Below are 13,372 nucleotides of genomic sequence, written 5' to 3' on the forward strand. Positions count from 1 at the left end.
GACTGACATCAAGAAACACTTCCATGTGGAAAGCAATTGGAACTCTCTTCTGCAAATGGCAATGGATGCTGGATCAATTATGGATTTAAAATGATTGATTGATACTTTACGTTAAGGAATATGGAATAGAAGGGAATATATGAACTTTGGCATTGAATAGTGTACGTTTGAGGGATTAAATGGTCTTCTCTTGTTCCTATTGTTATCTCAGGTAATGGTTCATAACGGGATACATGTTTACCTTGACGCCACCCATTCTACCAATGTTATGCACAGTCTGTGGTGGAGACAAGGAGTTCTTTTCTAGCTTTCAAAAGGATCAGAATCAATACAGTATGGAAACAGGCCGTTCAGCCCAACAAGTCCACATCAACCTTCCAAAGAGTATCTCATCCAGACCCCATTCCCCTACCCTATTTCTCTACATTCCCCATGCCTAATGCACCTAACCTACACATCCCATTTATATCAAAAACCGAAATTGCTGTAAAAACTGGATGATCATTCACTACACACTTCTGGCCAAAGGTCGTTACAAATGTTTCAGCCATTTCCATTGCTTTGATGTGCTGTGCTCCCACATTATTAAGGGAGGAGATGTTTGTGGAGCCCCGTCCTCCAACGAGTTGTTTAATTACCCTCTACTACTTATGACTAGATGCGGCAAAAAGACAGAGCTCCGACCTGACCCATTGGTTGTGGAATCACTTAGCTCTGTCTACATTTACAGCACTATTTCCATTGAACAACTGAAAGAAAAAAATCAGGCCAGATGTATCTGAACCAGCTCTCTAAAGTCCTAGAACTACACCTCACCAAATGTAGTTATACGTGTAGCTGACATGCAATAAACTTGTTTTCTAAGAACAGTGCCTAATTTGTAGATACCTTTTGATGCTGCATCCTCCTGTATTCATTAGTTATGCCCAAGATAATGCAAAGGAGGATTGGTGAGAATGATCTAGATCTAAAAATCCTTACACTGACTGATTGGTGTGACAAACACCACAAAATATTAGCATTGGACATCTGGGAAAATATCACACCTAAAGGACCACTAAATATAGGCCTTTGATATCAACAGATCTTTCACTGGGTCTGGTAGAAATATCATTCAATGATGAAGCATGGAGGCCCATCACTTGTACTTGTGGGGACTGTGACAACCTTTTAACAGAATGATCTATGTGGTCTCACTCATAGCTTTCTTCCTATAGGCTTGCAAATTGCTCCTTTTTATGTATCCAGTTTCCTATTCAGGAATATTATTAAATCTGCTTCTGCCATGCTTTCAGGCAATGCATTCCAGATCATAACTCACTGTGTAAAATCACTTCTCCTCTTCTCACTTCAAGTTCTTTTGCCAATATCTTAAATCTATGACCTCTGCAAGTGAAAGCAGTTTATCTCTACTTACTCTGTCAAAGCTCTTCATAAGGTTTTCACAATTCACCTGCCTTTCCCCTTCCACTGCTTTGCTGTAAGGAGTACAATCCCAATGTTTCCAGTTTCTCCCGGCAAACCCCTCTTCCTTAAAAGCGTTCCATTAAGTCTCTCCTGCATCCTCCCCCGAGGCTTTACTATACTTCCTGAATTACAGAGTCCAGAATTGCCCACAATGCTGAAGCTTAAGACCCAACAGCAATTCGTGAAGGTTCAGCTAAATGTCCCAGCTTTTGCAATTGATACTCCCTATTTATAAAGCCACGCTTCTTTCAATTTGTTCTCAATCTTAGTTATGAAGTACTCAACAAAATGACTCAAGAAGTGATATAAACCCTTTCATCATTACAGCAAATCTATCTGCAAGGTATCCAGCTTTAGAAATTTATTGGATATAGACCGCTGAGAAAGTTTGCCTGACGAATGTCTGGTTAACATAATATAATGGAAATTCATTGTAAATAGCTGACTCGAAACAGGAAAAAGATTAGTGCCCAAGACACAGGCATAATGCCCAGCGATGACAGTCATGTGATAATCATAAACTTATATTTCAAAATCCTCAATATATACCTTAAATTTTACTGCCAAAACTGATGTTGCTTCCCTCCTGTCAAATGAACTGCTCCTCAGGGCTGCTGACCTATAACATCATAAGATGAAGAGATGTTGTCAGAAGCACAATCCAAGAGTTAATGCTGGAGTCACATTGCACATTAGCTCTTCAGTAGCAAAGGCAACATTCAAAACTTTCCAAAAGCTGCTTTTGAAATATCACAGCTTATTTTAGGGGACTAGGTACTATACAAGGAAGAACTTTTCATATAAAGTGTATTTATTTTAATGTTAAGTCTCCCATGTATGCAGAGTTTTAAAAAATAGTTACAAATGTTCTACCTGCTCTGGCTTACTGCCAAATTAAGCAAACTGCCTCAAACTTACAAGATGTGGCTGGTTGGAAGTGAGATCCTGCACTAACTCAACAAGGAATTTTTCCCATTTTATTCCATTGTGCCGTGACAGGTCTACAGCTCATTCTTACCAGTACGGTTTATGGGGCTTAGCATTCATTATCCTCATAAATGAATGGCAGCTTTACATATCATTCCTTTAAACTATCCCCAGTCATCCTTCAGGAGACAGTAGTGGGTCTTTTACTTGCATTGTAGTCCTCTGTGCAGTGTAGGCACTACCAGAGGGCCATTAGGATTGGGATTGTCAGGACTTTGACAGGCAGAGTGACAAGGCAGAATGCATGGATCTTTCTTTTTGAAAAGGAATTGCACGCTGGCATTGACTGAGAGCAAGAGGTGACTGGGACAAAGAATTCAAACGGGGATTTCTCAACGCCAGTGGGAGAGAAAGAGCCTCTTTATTCTTGACAAAGTAAGGAAGGACAAGCTTTTCTTTGCAATGAGAGCATTTCACTGCCCAGTATCGGTCTCTTTAAGCTGTTTGTAAAGTGGCTATCCCTTGGTTATCACCCTCTGTCTCAACTGTGCTCCTCACAAACAGTGTCTTCATATTTTGATGGTACAGATCAGCAGCCCAGTAGAGCAGTTCATTTGACAGTGTGGGGGTGGGGAGGGGGGAGAACAACAAATTTGGCAGTAACATGCAAAATGTGTAAATTCAGAACTTGTCAAGTGTTTTGGTTTTATAAGGAACTCATCGTTGGAGGAAAAAAAAGTTCTGAAGAATGGTGTTAATTAGGGGAAACCTCAAGCACCATTCGAGGAAGGGCACTCATAATCCTTCACTGTATTTGCAACAGTAAATGCAAAGTTTTGAATGTTCCATTTTGCCATGGATTCCATTGTTAATAACAGACAGGTGTCCCACGTCCCTGCGCCTTTATTTCCATTGCATTTCAGAATGCAGTGACTGCACAGATTTCGTACTCCACTTACTGTGTCGCTGGGCAGAAATAACGGTTCCTGCTCCAGGAAAAAAAAGCGGGAAAGAACCGGAATTTAAATAGCACCTGTGATGAACTCAATTCAGCCAACAGCCCAGGAAGTACAGTTACTGTTATAATACAAGCAAACAAAGCAGTTAATTTGTACAAAGCCCCACAAAAAGCAATAAGGTAAATTATTAGATTGTTGAGTTGGATGATGCTAATAGCTAAATGTTGGCTAAGAGGCTGGGGAAATACCCCTGCTCTTCTTTGAAGGTGTCTGCGGGAGTAATAGGCAGATAATCAGGACCTATGTGTAATGTTTCAGCCAAAAATAAATATCTCCAATGATGCAAGACTCTCAATGCTACATTAGAGAGTCAACCTGTTTTCACACTGGAGAGAAGAATGGAGAAATAACTAACCACTCATAGCAAGGTTCCCAATCCTCTAAGGTTAGCCCTGTGTCTCTTTGAAATAAGGCTTTAGCTCTCGTCATCAGCCTAAGAAAATGATTAAAGCCTTCAAAACAATTGTTCTTTTTGTCAATTTTCTTTGGACACTTTGGTTTATTCGTGATAAAAATACTAGGTTTGGTTCAGAGTGGCTTGACTGATGGCCATTGGATAACAAGGAATCTAGTTAGTTTCTCATTTTTAGAGGAATTCGGTGCCCCACTCTACTGCCCAGCAATGAGCGAAATCAGAGTTTCCCGCCTGATGTCATTGTTAGAGATCCCGTATAAAATTAGGATTTATTGGGATTTTAAATGGAAATCTGACAATAACTATTGCTAAACAAGTATTCTAACTCTGAAAAGTAGCATGTCTTTCCATTCCAATTAATTAAGAGGCTTCTTTTAAAATTAATTATTTTCTTTTTCAAAACTTATTCATGACATTTCAACTTCTATCGCAGCTCTAGTGAGAAAAATGGCCCATTTTTAGTTAGCTCTCATTAAACCTTTTACAAAGCAAAGCAGATTGATTATTCGCATTACCCGGTTTGCTATCTGCAGAATTTCTTTTATAACACGTTGCACTGCTTCAAAGATTATTAATTGCACTGTGGCGTGACACTGAGAAATAAGGCCACAATCAACTACACATCGAGAGAATTAAAGTTGTCACCACACAGGCCATTGATACTCTGCCAACTTTTTAAAGAGGTCAGAGCTGTCACTTGAAGCTGACCACAAATTATAGGTCACAGAACAACTTTCATGACAATTGCACAGCTATTGGAAAACAGTCAAGGAGTCAAGATAAAGTCACCACAATCTTATCAGACCATAGGGCTGCTCCCTCATTAGAGTGGGAGGACTGTAGTGGTTAAACCTGAGGGGTCACCAAGCTTCAAGTGAGGGAAGAGATTGAGAAGGTAAATCCTTCATGTTGACTTCAGTCGGTGCAGTAACATACAGTCTGCAGAGACTGGCCATCTAACCAATTGAGCCAGGCACCCCTCAAGGAGTGTGACCAATTACTTAGCTCTTACACTGAACTGGTGCAGGCATGATGGGCAGAATGACCTCTGCTTTTAATTGTTACATACAATTCCAACTCACTTCCTGCACTGAGGTATCAATAAGGACAGTAACAAGGGTGTACGAATGGTAACCAAACTAATAGGGACAGCACAGGGGGATGGGGTTGATGGGGGCGATAAGGCCTGGCTGGCTGATGTCCATCAATGGCTGGTACATTCACTCTGTAGCCCGACAGCAGCCAAGTGTGGGACGGTGTCATAGTGGTTAACACCGTTGCTTCACAGCACCAGGGACCTGGGTTTGATTCCACCCTTGGGCGACCGTCTTTGGAGTTTGCACATTCTCTCCATGTCTGCCTGAGTTTTTGCGGGTACTCCAGTTTCCTTCCACGGTCCAAAGATATGCAGGTTAGGTGGATTCAATGACCCCATAGTGTCTGGGGGGAGGGGGGGTATAAGGTAGGGGCTTGGGTCTGGGTGGGTTGCGGCTTGGTGTCAAAGAGACTTGGTGTGGACTTAGTGGGCCAAATGGCCTATTCCCATACTGTAGGGATTCGATAAAAAAATTGGCAAAGTGGACAAAAAAGCAAAGGTTAACAAAAAAGGAACTTGCAATAGTAACTCAGAAAGGGTGCTTTGCCTTCTGGAGAACAGCAAGGAAGGAAGATAGTCCTTTCTGATTTGAAGAAAGGTCATTGGAGTCAAAGCGTTGCATCTGTTTTTCTCTCCACAGATGCTGCCAGACATGCTGAGTTTCTCCAGCACTTTTTGATTTTATTTCAAATAACCCTCCCGAGTGTAAACATTACCTGCTGCTGGCTCCCATATTTTTTGTTGATTGGGACAGTGATTAAGATTTGTATTAACAGAACCTATGCCCCTTGGCTGTTGTAAAGTCATGGATGGCATGCCATGAGGTAGAAAGCCTATTGTTGTTGTTATCAGATCTACATACCATCACATTCAGTCCTTGATTGGTGGGTCCTTGGGCAATGATGTATTCAAAGCCATCAGACAGTGGATTTGCAGGTCGTCTGTACTTAAATACTGTCCCTGCCACCCGGAAATTCCGAGGATTGTCAATTGCTGTGTTCCCATTGAAGAAAAAGTAGCCACCTTCGTCTGCGAGAGCTTTAGGAGATAAAACAAGTGATTTGGTACACAAGTGAAATAAGGGAGGAGTAGGTGAGCAGGAAGGGAGTGAAGGACAAAGAATGCCTGAAGTAACTTCACAGAGTTACCTAAAATATTTTCTGTTTTCCTCCTTTCAATTATTTGGATGTCAGAAGCACCGACGGGAATGTTCGTAATGAAGAGGTAACCTGCCAAGCAAATAGAGTGAAGGTCGTCAAATCATAAAACACCTCAGTTACATCTAATGCAAGGATGGTGGGGCTCCCTGTGACTAAAATATGTTTCCTCGTCCAAAGTCTGAGTTTCAAATGATATTTTTCAGCTCCAAAAAGCAGTCCATGTGAAAAGCTTCTTCAAGTATCACAAAAAAGCACTCGTCTGACACCTTCCAAGTGATCTAATGATAAATAGTTCTACTGGGGTCTGGAATACTGCCATGTTACAGAGGTCCCATGGGGCATCTCCACTTCTTCCAAGACACCTTGGGCAGCCATGACAGGAGCCGCTTTAGATCTGGAACTCCCTCTCTAAATCTCTCTGGCACCCAAACTACTTCTCCTCCATTAATATCCATCCTTGCAGCCTAATTCTGTTTGGGTCATTGGTCTAATGTCTCTTTCTGTGGTAAGGTGTCAATTTCTGCCTTCTACTGCAAAGTATCTTGGTTCATTTTTAAATTAAATGTACTCTACAAATGTGAAGGGTTTTTTAAAATTCTTTCATTAATGCTACTGGCAAGGCAGATCCCTAATTGGTATAACTTGCTTGCTTAGAGGGCAGTTTCAAAGTAAACCACTTAGCTGTGCAACTGTCTCACATGTAGGCCAGACCAGGTAAGGATGGCAGATTTCCTTCCCAGAAGGGCATTCGTGAACCAGATCGGTGTTTACAACAATTGACAACGGTTCCAAGGTCACCAGTACTGAGACTAATTTCAATTCTAGATTTATTAATTGTACTGAATCAGGGGGTTAGCCTGCACTTCTGAATTACTGCTCCAGTGACATTACCACTCTGCCACCAGCCCCCTGTTGTTGCTGTCACTGATGATCCAGCCAATCCATTGCCTTCATTTAACACAGAAAGCAAACACCTGTATAAAGTGACAAAGTGCATCAATAAGCTACGAGGATTTCCACTGGGCTACTGCTGGCCTACTGTGTCAACCTTTACCAAAGATGTTTGTGGAAAACATTCCAAGATGACAGTGAGAAGCCCTTCCCTTCCATTAACAATTGGCATATAATGTATACATATTCCATTGCCTGAAGTGAATCCAAGAGCTAGATGCCACACCTACCTAAATGCGTAATCCCACGTCGATAGGTGCCCGAGATTCGGAAGCAGGTGCTGCCATCACCACCACAGAGTCCGCATTTATCTAGCCGCTTGGAGGAGTACAGAAGACCATCACAACCAACAGGCTGCAAAGAAACATGTGTTACATTGACTGGGACTCTGGACAGCTGATCTTTTACTCCAGACAGCGTTTTATTTTAAGGGGAAACCGTCTCCTCTCTGACCCAAAAATGGCGCCATTCACTGCAGTCTCTAGGGAGCTGTCTATCCTAACAATCTGAGGTCCTAGTATCTCTTAATGCAGACCTTCTGAGATATCAGAGAGTGACACTGCATCGAGAGAGGCTATTCTGTCCATCATGTCTGTGCCAGCTTTTTGAAATAGTGACGCAATCAGTTCCATTCAGCTTTCATAAAAAGTCATAGTCACGGAGTCAGAGTTATGCACCACCCTTTAGTCCAACCAATCCATGCCAACCATAACCCCAAACTAAACTAGCCCCATCTGTCTGTGCTTGGTCTATATCCCTCCAAACATTTCTTACTCATGTATTTGCAACTATATCTGCATCCACCATTTGCTCTGGAAGTTCATTCCACACGTGAACCACACATGGTGTGAAAAGAAATGCCCCCATGTCTTTAAACCTTTCACCTCCCACCTTAAAAAACAGGCCCCCTAGTTTTGAAATGCCCCCACCCTAGGGAAAAGATACCAGATTCACCTTATCAATACCCCTAATGATTTTATAAACCTCTATAAAGATCACTTCTCAACCTCCTTCACTCCAGTGAAAAAAGTCCCAGCCTATCCAACCTCCCCTTTAAACTCAAACCCTCTAATTCTGACAACATCCTGCTAACTCTTTTCTGAACAATTGCCAATTTCATAATACCGTTCCTCGAATATGGCAACCAAAACAGGATACAGTACTTCAAAACAGGCCACCCTAACATCATAAACAATTTCAAAATAATGTCCTAACTTCAATACTCAAAGGTCTGAGCCCTGTAAATAGCTCTCCACCAAGTATTTAAAGGAACAGTTTGATTTAGTGGATTGATATCATGTTCAAACTCTGCAGGCAACATTCACCAGCAAATCCACACAAACTGGTCATAGAGCCATAGAGATGTACAGCACAGAAACAGGCTCTTCAGTTCAATTGGTCCATACCAACCAGATATCTAACCTAATTTAGTTCCATTTGACAGCACTTGGACCACATCCCTCTAAATCCTTCCTATTCATATACCCATCCAAATGCCTCTTAAAATGTTGTAATTGTACCAGTCTCCACCATTTCCTCTGGCAGCTCATTCCATACACGCACCAGCCTCTGCATGGAAAAGTTGCCCCTGAGGTCCCTTTTAAATTTTTCCCCTCTCACCCTAAACCTATGCTTTCTAGTTCTGGACACCCCCACCCAAGTCTAGGATTTGTGCATTTACCCTATCCATGCCCCTCATGATTTTATAAACTTCTATAAGGTCACCCCTCAGTCTCCGACACTCCAGGGAAAACAGCCCCAGCCTATTCAGCCTCTCCCTATTGTGGATTGTTCCCTAAATTTAAAGGGCAGATTGCTAAACCACTGATCATTCCATTGTATATATGTTCAGATAATGACAGCTCACAGTGGAGAAGAAAGACGGTTAATGGCTAGATGTAATAGGATTCCACAAAGCACCTCTTCAATTTCTTGGTGTACATTTAGTGACTGAGGCACACACTCACTGCCATACATATGTAAACACTGTGAAGTTGCAAGATGCCTATGCTCTCCGAAATCATCAAGCACATGACCAGATACAAGCTAGCGTGGATCAGGGCCAGTTCAGTCCTTCTGGAACCCCTCTCTGAAATGCTATGAATCCTACAGATCCATTGAAATTTGCAAGACCGAAACTGACAACTTGTGATTACATAAGGGTACCAGGGAATGAGTCCAGGGAGAACAAGGAAGTCAAACATACCAGACACATTCCCATTCAAGATGAAACAGGTTTGCGAGGCTGACAGAGCTGAAAATGTGTTGCTGGAAAAGCGCAGCAGGTCAGGCAGCATCCAAGGAGCAGGAGAATCGACGTTTCGGGCATAAGCCCTTCTTCAGCCCTGAAGAAGGGCTTATGCTCGAAAACTCGATTCTCCTGTTCCTTGGATGCTGCCTGACCTGCTGCGCTTTTCCAGCAACACATTTTCAGCTCTGATCTCCAGCATCTGCAGTCCTCACTTTCTCCTCGTGAGGCTGACAGACCAACTACTTGTAGTGAGTGCAATGAGATTTGCCAGCTGGACCTTAGCATATGAGTTCACTGACTGGGGCTATTAAGCTGGTCCAATCAGGGAGCCCTGGCTGACAGAAAAAAAAGTGTCAGCGATTCTGACACGCTGGGTGCTGATTCTAATGAAGCTGTTCCAGAGTCAAAGACTTTCTACTTGTAAATAAAGGGTGGCTTGGTGATGGGATACCAGCCTCGGTGGAGTGATTTCAGTGGTGACGCGAACAAAGCACTTTTCTGAAGAAATTTGCTTGCAACAGTTACCTTTGAGTTGGGGGTAAGCATTTCTGGCATCGTACCATTTTTTGAGGAAGTTTGACTCCTTCAATCCTGCAATCTAGGACTGGGCCCAGTATGTGGAAAGAATGCGTTATTTTTTCTGGGCAAATGACATTGGGGCAGATGAAAAGCAATGACTAGTTCTCCTGATGGCTCGTGGAGCCGGAAATTTTTCTGTACTAGGGGCCTAAGTTTCTGTGGCACCAGATACTAAACCCTTCAAGTGTTGACCGATTTAGGTAAGGAATATAACGACCCCAAGCCTCCTCTGATTCTGAGACGCTATCTATTTTACTCGGCAATTCCAACACCAGAGGAATCTGTATCAGGAGTTCTGACTAGGCTAAGATGACTGGCAGAGGCATGTGCTTTTGGTTTATCCCTTAATGAGATGCTTACACACCATTTGGTATGTGGGATTAACTATGTAACCACGCAAAAGCACCTCTATTAGCTAAAGCCCAAGTGGACTTCAAACAGGCAGTACAACTGGCTTCATCACTGGAATATTTTTTTTATTTCAAAAATACACTTTATTCATAAAATACTTTGATGACCTGTACAACTGGACATGCCATACGTATGTAAACATTCCATTTGTTTGCATACCGAAAACAGAGTAATCATTCCTATTTACAGGTCTGTCCGATTACATTTTTAGCTGAGACGTCAGCAGAGCCCAAATGACTGCGCGGGCCCCCTGTTCTTCTTTAGGCAGGTAGATGTTACACGGTGGTCTTTCCCCACCGCGCCTCGGCGGCAGCTGCCCCAAGCTTCAGCACGTCCCTCAACACGTAGTCCTCGACCTTGGAATGTGCCAGTCTGCAACACTCAGTTGGGGTCAGCTCCTTCAGCTGGAAGATCAACAGGTTTCGGACCGCCCTGAGAGCGTCCTTCACCGAGTTGATGATCTCCCAGGCACAGTTGATGTTCGTCTCGGTGTGCGTCCCGGGGAACAGACCGTGGAGCACAGAGTCCCGCGTCACGGCGCTGCTCGGGACGAACCTCGACAAACACCACTGCATTCCTCCCCAGACTTCTTCTGCGTAGGCACATTCTAGAAGGAGGTGTGTGACAGTCTCCCTCCCCCCCGCAGCCGCTTCTAGGGCAGCGTGCGGTGCGGCTGAGAGTCTGGGCGTGCATAAAGGATCTCACAGGCAGAGCCCTTCTCACCACCAGCCAAGCTATGTCTTGGTGCTTGTTGGAAAGTTCTGGCGATGAGGCACTCTGCCAACTGACTTTGACAGTCTGCTCAGGGAACCGCTCGATAGGATCCGCCCTCTCCTTTTCCCGAAGGGTCTCAAGGACACTACGTGCTGACCACTTCCTGATGAACTTGTGGTCAAAGGTGCTTTTCTTCATAAACTTCTCCACGAAGGACAGGTGATACGGAACGGTCCAACTACTCGAAGCGTTCCGCGGCAGCGAGGCCAGGCCCATCCTTCGCAATACCGGGGACAGGTAGAACCTCAGTACGTAGTGACACTTGGTGTTTGCGTACCGGGGATCCACGCACAGCTTGATGCAGCCACACACAAAGGTGGCCATCAGGGTGAGGGTGGCATTGGGTGCATTTTTTCCCCCGTTGCCCAGATCTTTGTACAGCAAGTCCCTTCGGACCCGGTCCATCTTTGACCTCCATATAAACTGGAAGATGGACCGAGTGACTGCAGCGGCACAGGTTCTGGGAACAGGCCAGACCTGTGCCACGTATAACAGCAATGACAGTGCCTCACACCTGATGACCAGGTTTTTTCCCATGATGGAGAGCGACCGTAGCTTCCATCTGCCCAGTTTCTGCCTCATTTTGCTGATACGCTCCTCCCAAGACTTGGCGCATGCCCCAGATCCCCGAACCAAATACCCAACACCTTCAAGTGGTCGGTCCTGACGGTGAAGGGGATCGAGGATTGGTTGGCCCAGTTCCCGAAGAGCATGGCCTCGCTCTTGCCTCGGTTTACCTTGGCCCCCGAGGCCTGTTCGAACTGGTCACATATGCACATGAGTCTGCGCACGGACAGCGGATCCGAGCAGAAAACGGCGACGTCATCCATGTACAGGGAGGCCTTAACCTGCAGGCCCCCACTGCCAGGAATAGTCCCCCCTCTCTGGCTCGCATCCTTCCTGATGGACTCGGCAAATGGCTCTATGCAGCACACAAACAAGGCAGGAGAGAGGGCAGCCCTGCCTGACTCATTGGAAAATGTAGCAAATGGAGCACACAAGTTGTAGGGTCCTCCGATGGAAGTGGACACCCTCGCTTGTTCGACTGTGCTTGGGGAACACCATTTCAGTGCAGGCAACTGCATGTCCCCTCTCGGGATATACGCTGACTGGAGGCACTCTAGGTCAGCCGAAAGCAAAGCCCAAAACAAAGCCAAGCCTGAGCTAAATGGTTAAAATTTTCTTCAGGATCCAGGCCAGCAAGCCATTGTAGGTGCTACCAGTATGCAGATGCAAAACAGAAGAGTCCTATCGGATCTCAATTGAGTAAGAGAATTCATAAGCCAGTATCCAGGAGAGTGCATACCCTGGAAAGTCCACCTGGGTTAGATCAGTTAAATTGCTTAGCAACATCCAAATCAGAACCAAGCAAAATAAAAGCCTGGTTAAAAGATTACCCAGTTCTAATGGAGGCCATATCAGTGACTGCAGAACCAGTCTCTAACAAGATTCTCTCTGGACTCAAATCTTTAAGTTTGCACAAGACCTCGGCGAGGCTGAGAATGTATACTGAGGAATTTTTATAGATTAAGAATACAACTTTGGTTTCAGTCTCTAATGAGAGGCAAATGGTTCTGTTGCTGCTGATTGTTGTAAAAGGCTCAGGCCCAAGCTTGATGGGGGCAAAATTGATTTGAGAAAGATTGACCTACATTGGCTCAATATTTTTCAATTAGAAAATGGCTGCCCGAGTGAAGTCTGAATTTAATACCCTCAAGTCTTTCAGGAAGGTCTAGGGACGATCAGAAGAGTCAAAGCCACCTTGCATGTTGACCGTGGAAGCAATTCCACGGTTCTGTAACGCCTGTCTGGTGCCATTATGGGCAACAGCAGAGGCAGAAATCAGAAGGCTGGAAAGTGAAGGAACCATCAAATTAGTTCAATTTCCTTAACAGGCAGCACTGGCCGTACCGATTTTGAAGCCAAGTGGGTCAGGGCTCCTTTGTGGGGATCTTAAACAAATGAAAACTGTTTCTTGCAGCTGGATAAATACCCAAATCCTCGCACAGAGAATTTAATTGCTAAGCTAGCAGAGGGACTATCCTTCACGAAGCTAGACATGAGCCGCGCTCACTTGCAATTGCGTTTTTAGTTGAGGATCCCCAGAAGTATGCTCCAATTAATACCCATAACGGTTTATCCCAATATATGAGACCACCATTTGGGATATTGTCAGCCTGTTCAATTTTTCAGTGGACAGTGGAGAACATTTTGCAAGGTCCATTTATCTAGATGATAACAGGGAAGACTAATAAAGAACATTTAGAAAAATTAGACATCGTCCTTAGACATTTCTTACAGATCAGCATACAACTAAGAAAG

The 13,372-nt window shown here is 44.1% G+C and overlaps 1 protein-coding gene across 3 annotated transcripts in view; it reads right to left on the bottom strand.

The window, feature by feature from the left end:
* The window catches only part of LOC122554649 (ADAMTS-like protein 2), a 122,952-nt gene that overhangs the window by 55,183 nt on the left and 54,397 nt on the right, over positions 1-13,372 (bottom strand). For all 3 annotated transcript variants that reach the window (XM_087990286.1, XM_043700011.2, XM_087990285.1), the window contains exons 6-8: positions 7,266-7,389; positions 6,073-6,153; positions 5,787-5,962 (exon numbers count right to left, since the gene is read on the bottom strand). In XM_087990286.1, the coding sequence (XP_087846412.1) occupies positions 5,787-5,962; positions 6,073-6,153; positions 7,266-7,389 (381 nt within the window). The remainder of the gene's footprint in view (positions 1-5,786; positions 5,963-6,072; positions 6,154-7,265; positions 7,390-13,372) is intronic.

This window comes from Chiloscyllium plagiosum, unplaced genomic scaffold, assembly GCF_037043375.1.
Source record: "Chiloscyllium plagiosum isolate Xiang-an unplaced genomic scaffold, Cpla_swu_hap1 HiC_scaffold_9, whole genome shotgun sequence".
Lineage (NCBI taxonomy): Eukaryota > Metazoa > Chordata > Chondrichthyes > Orectolobiformes > Hemiscylliidae > Chiloscyllium > Chiloscyllium plagiosum.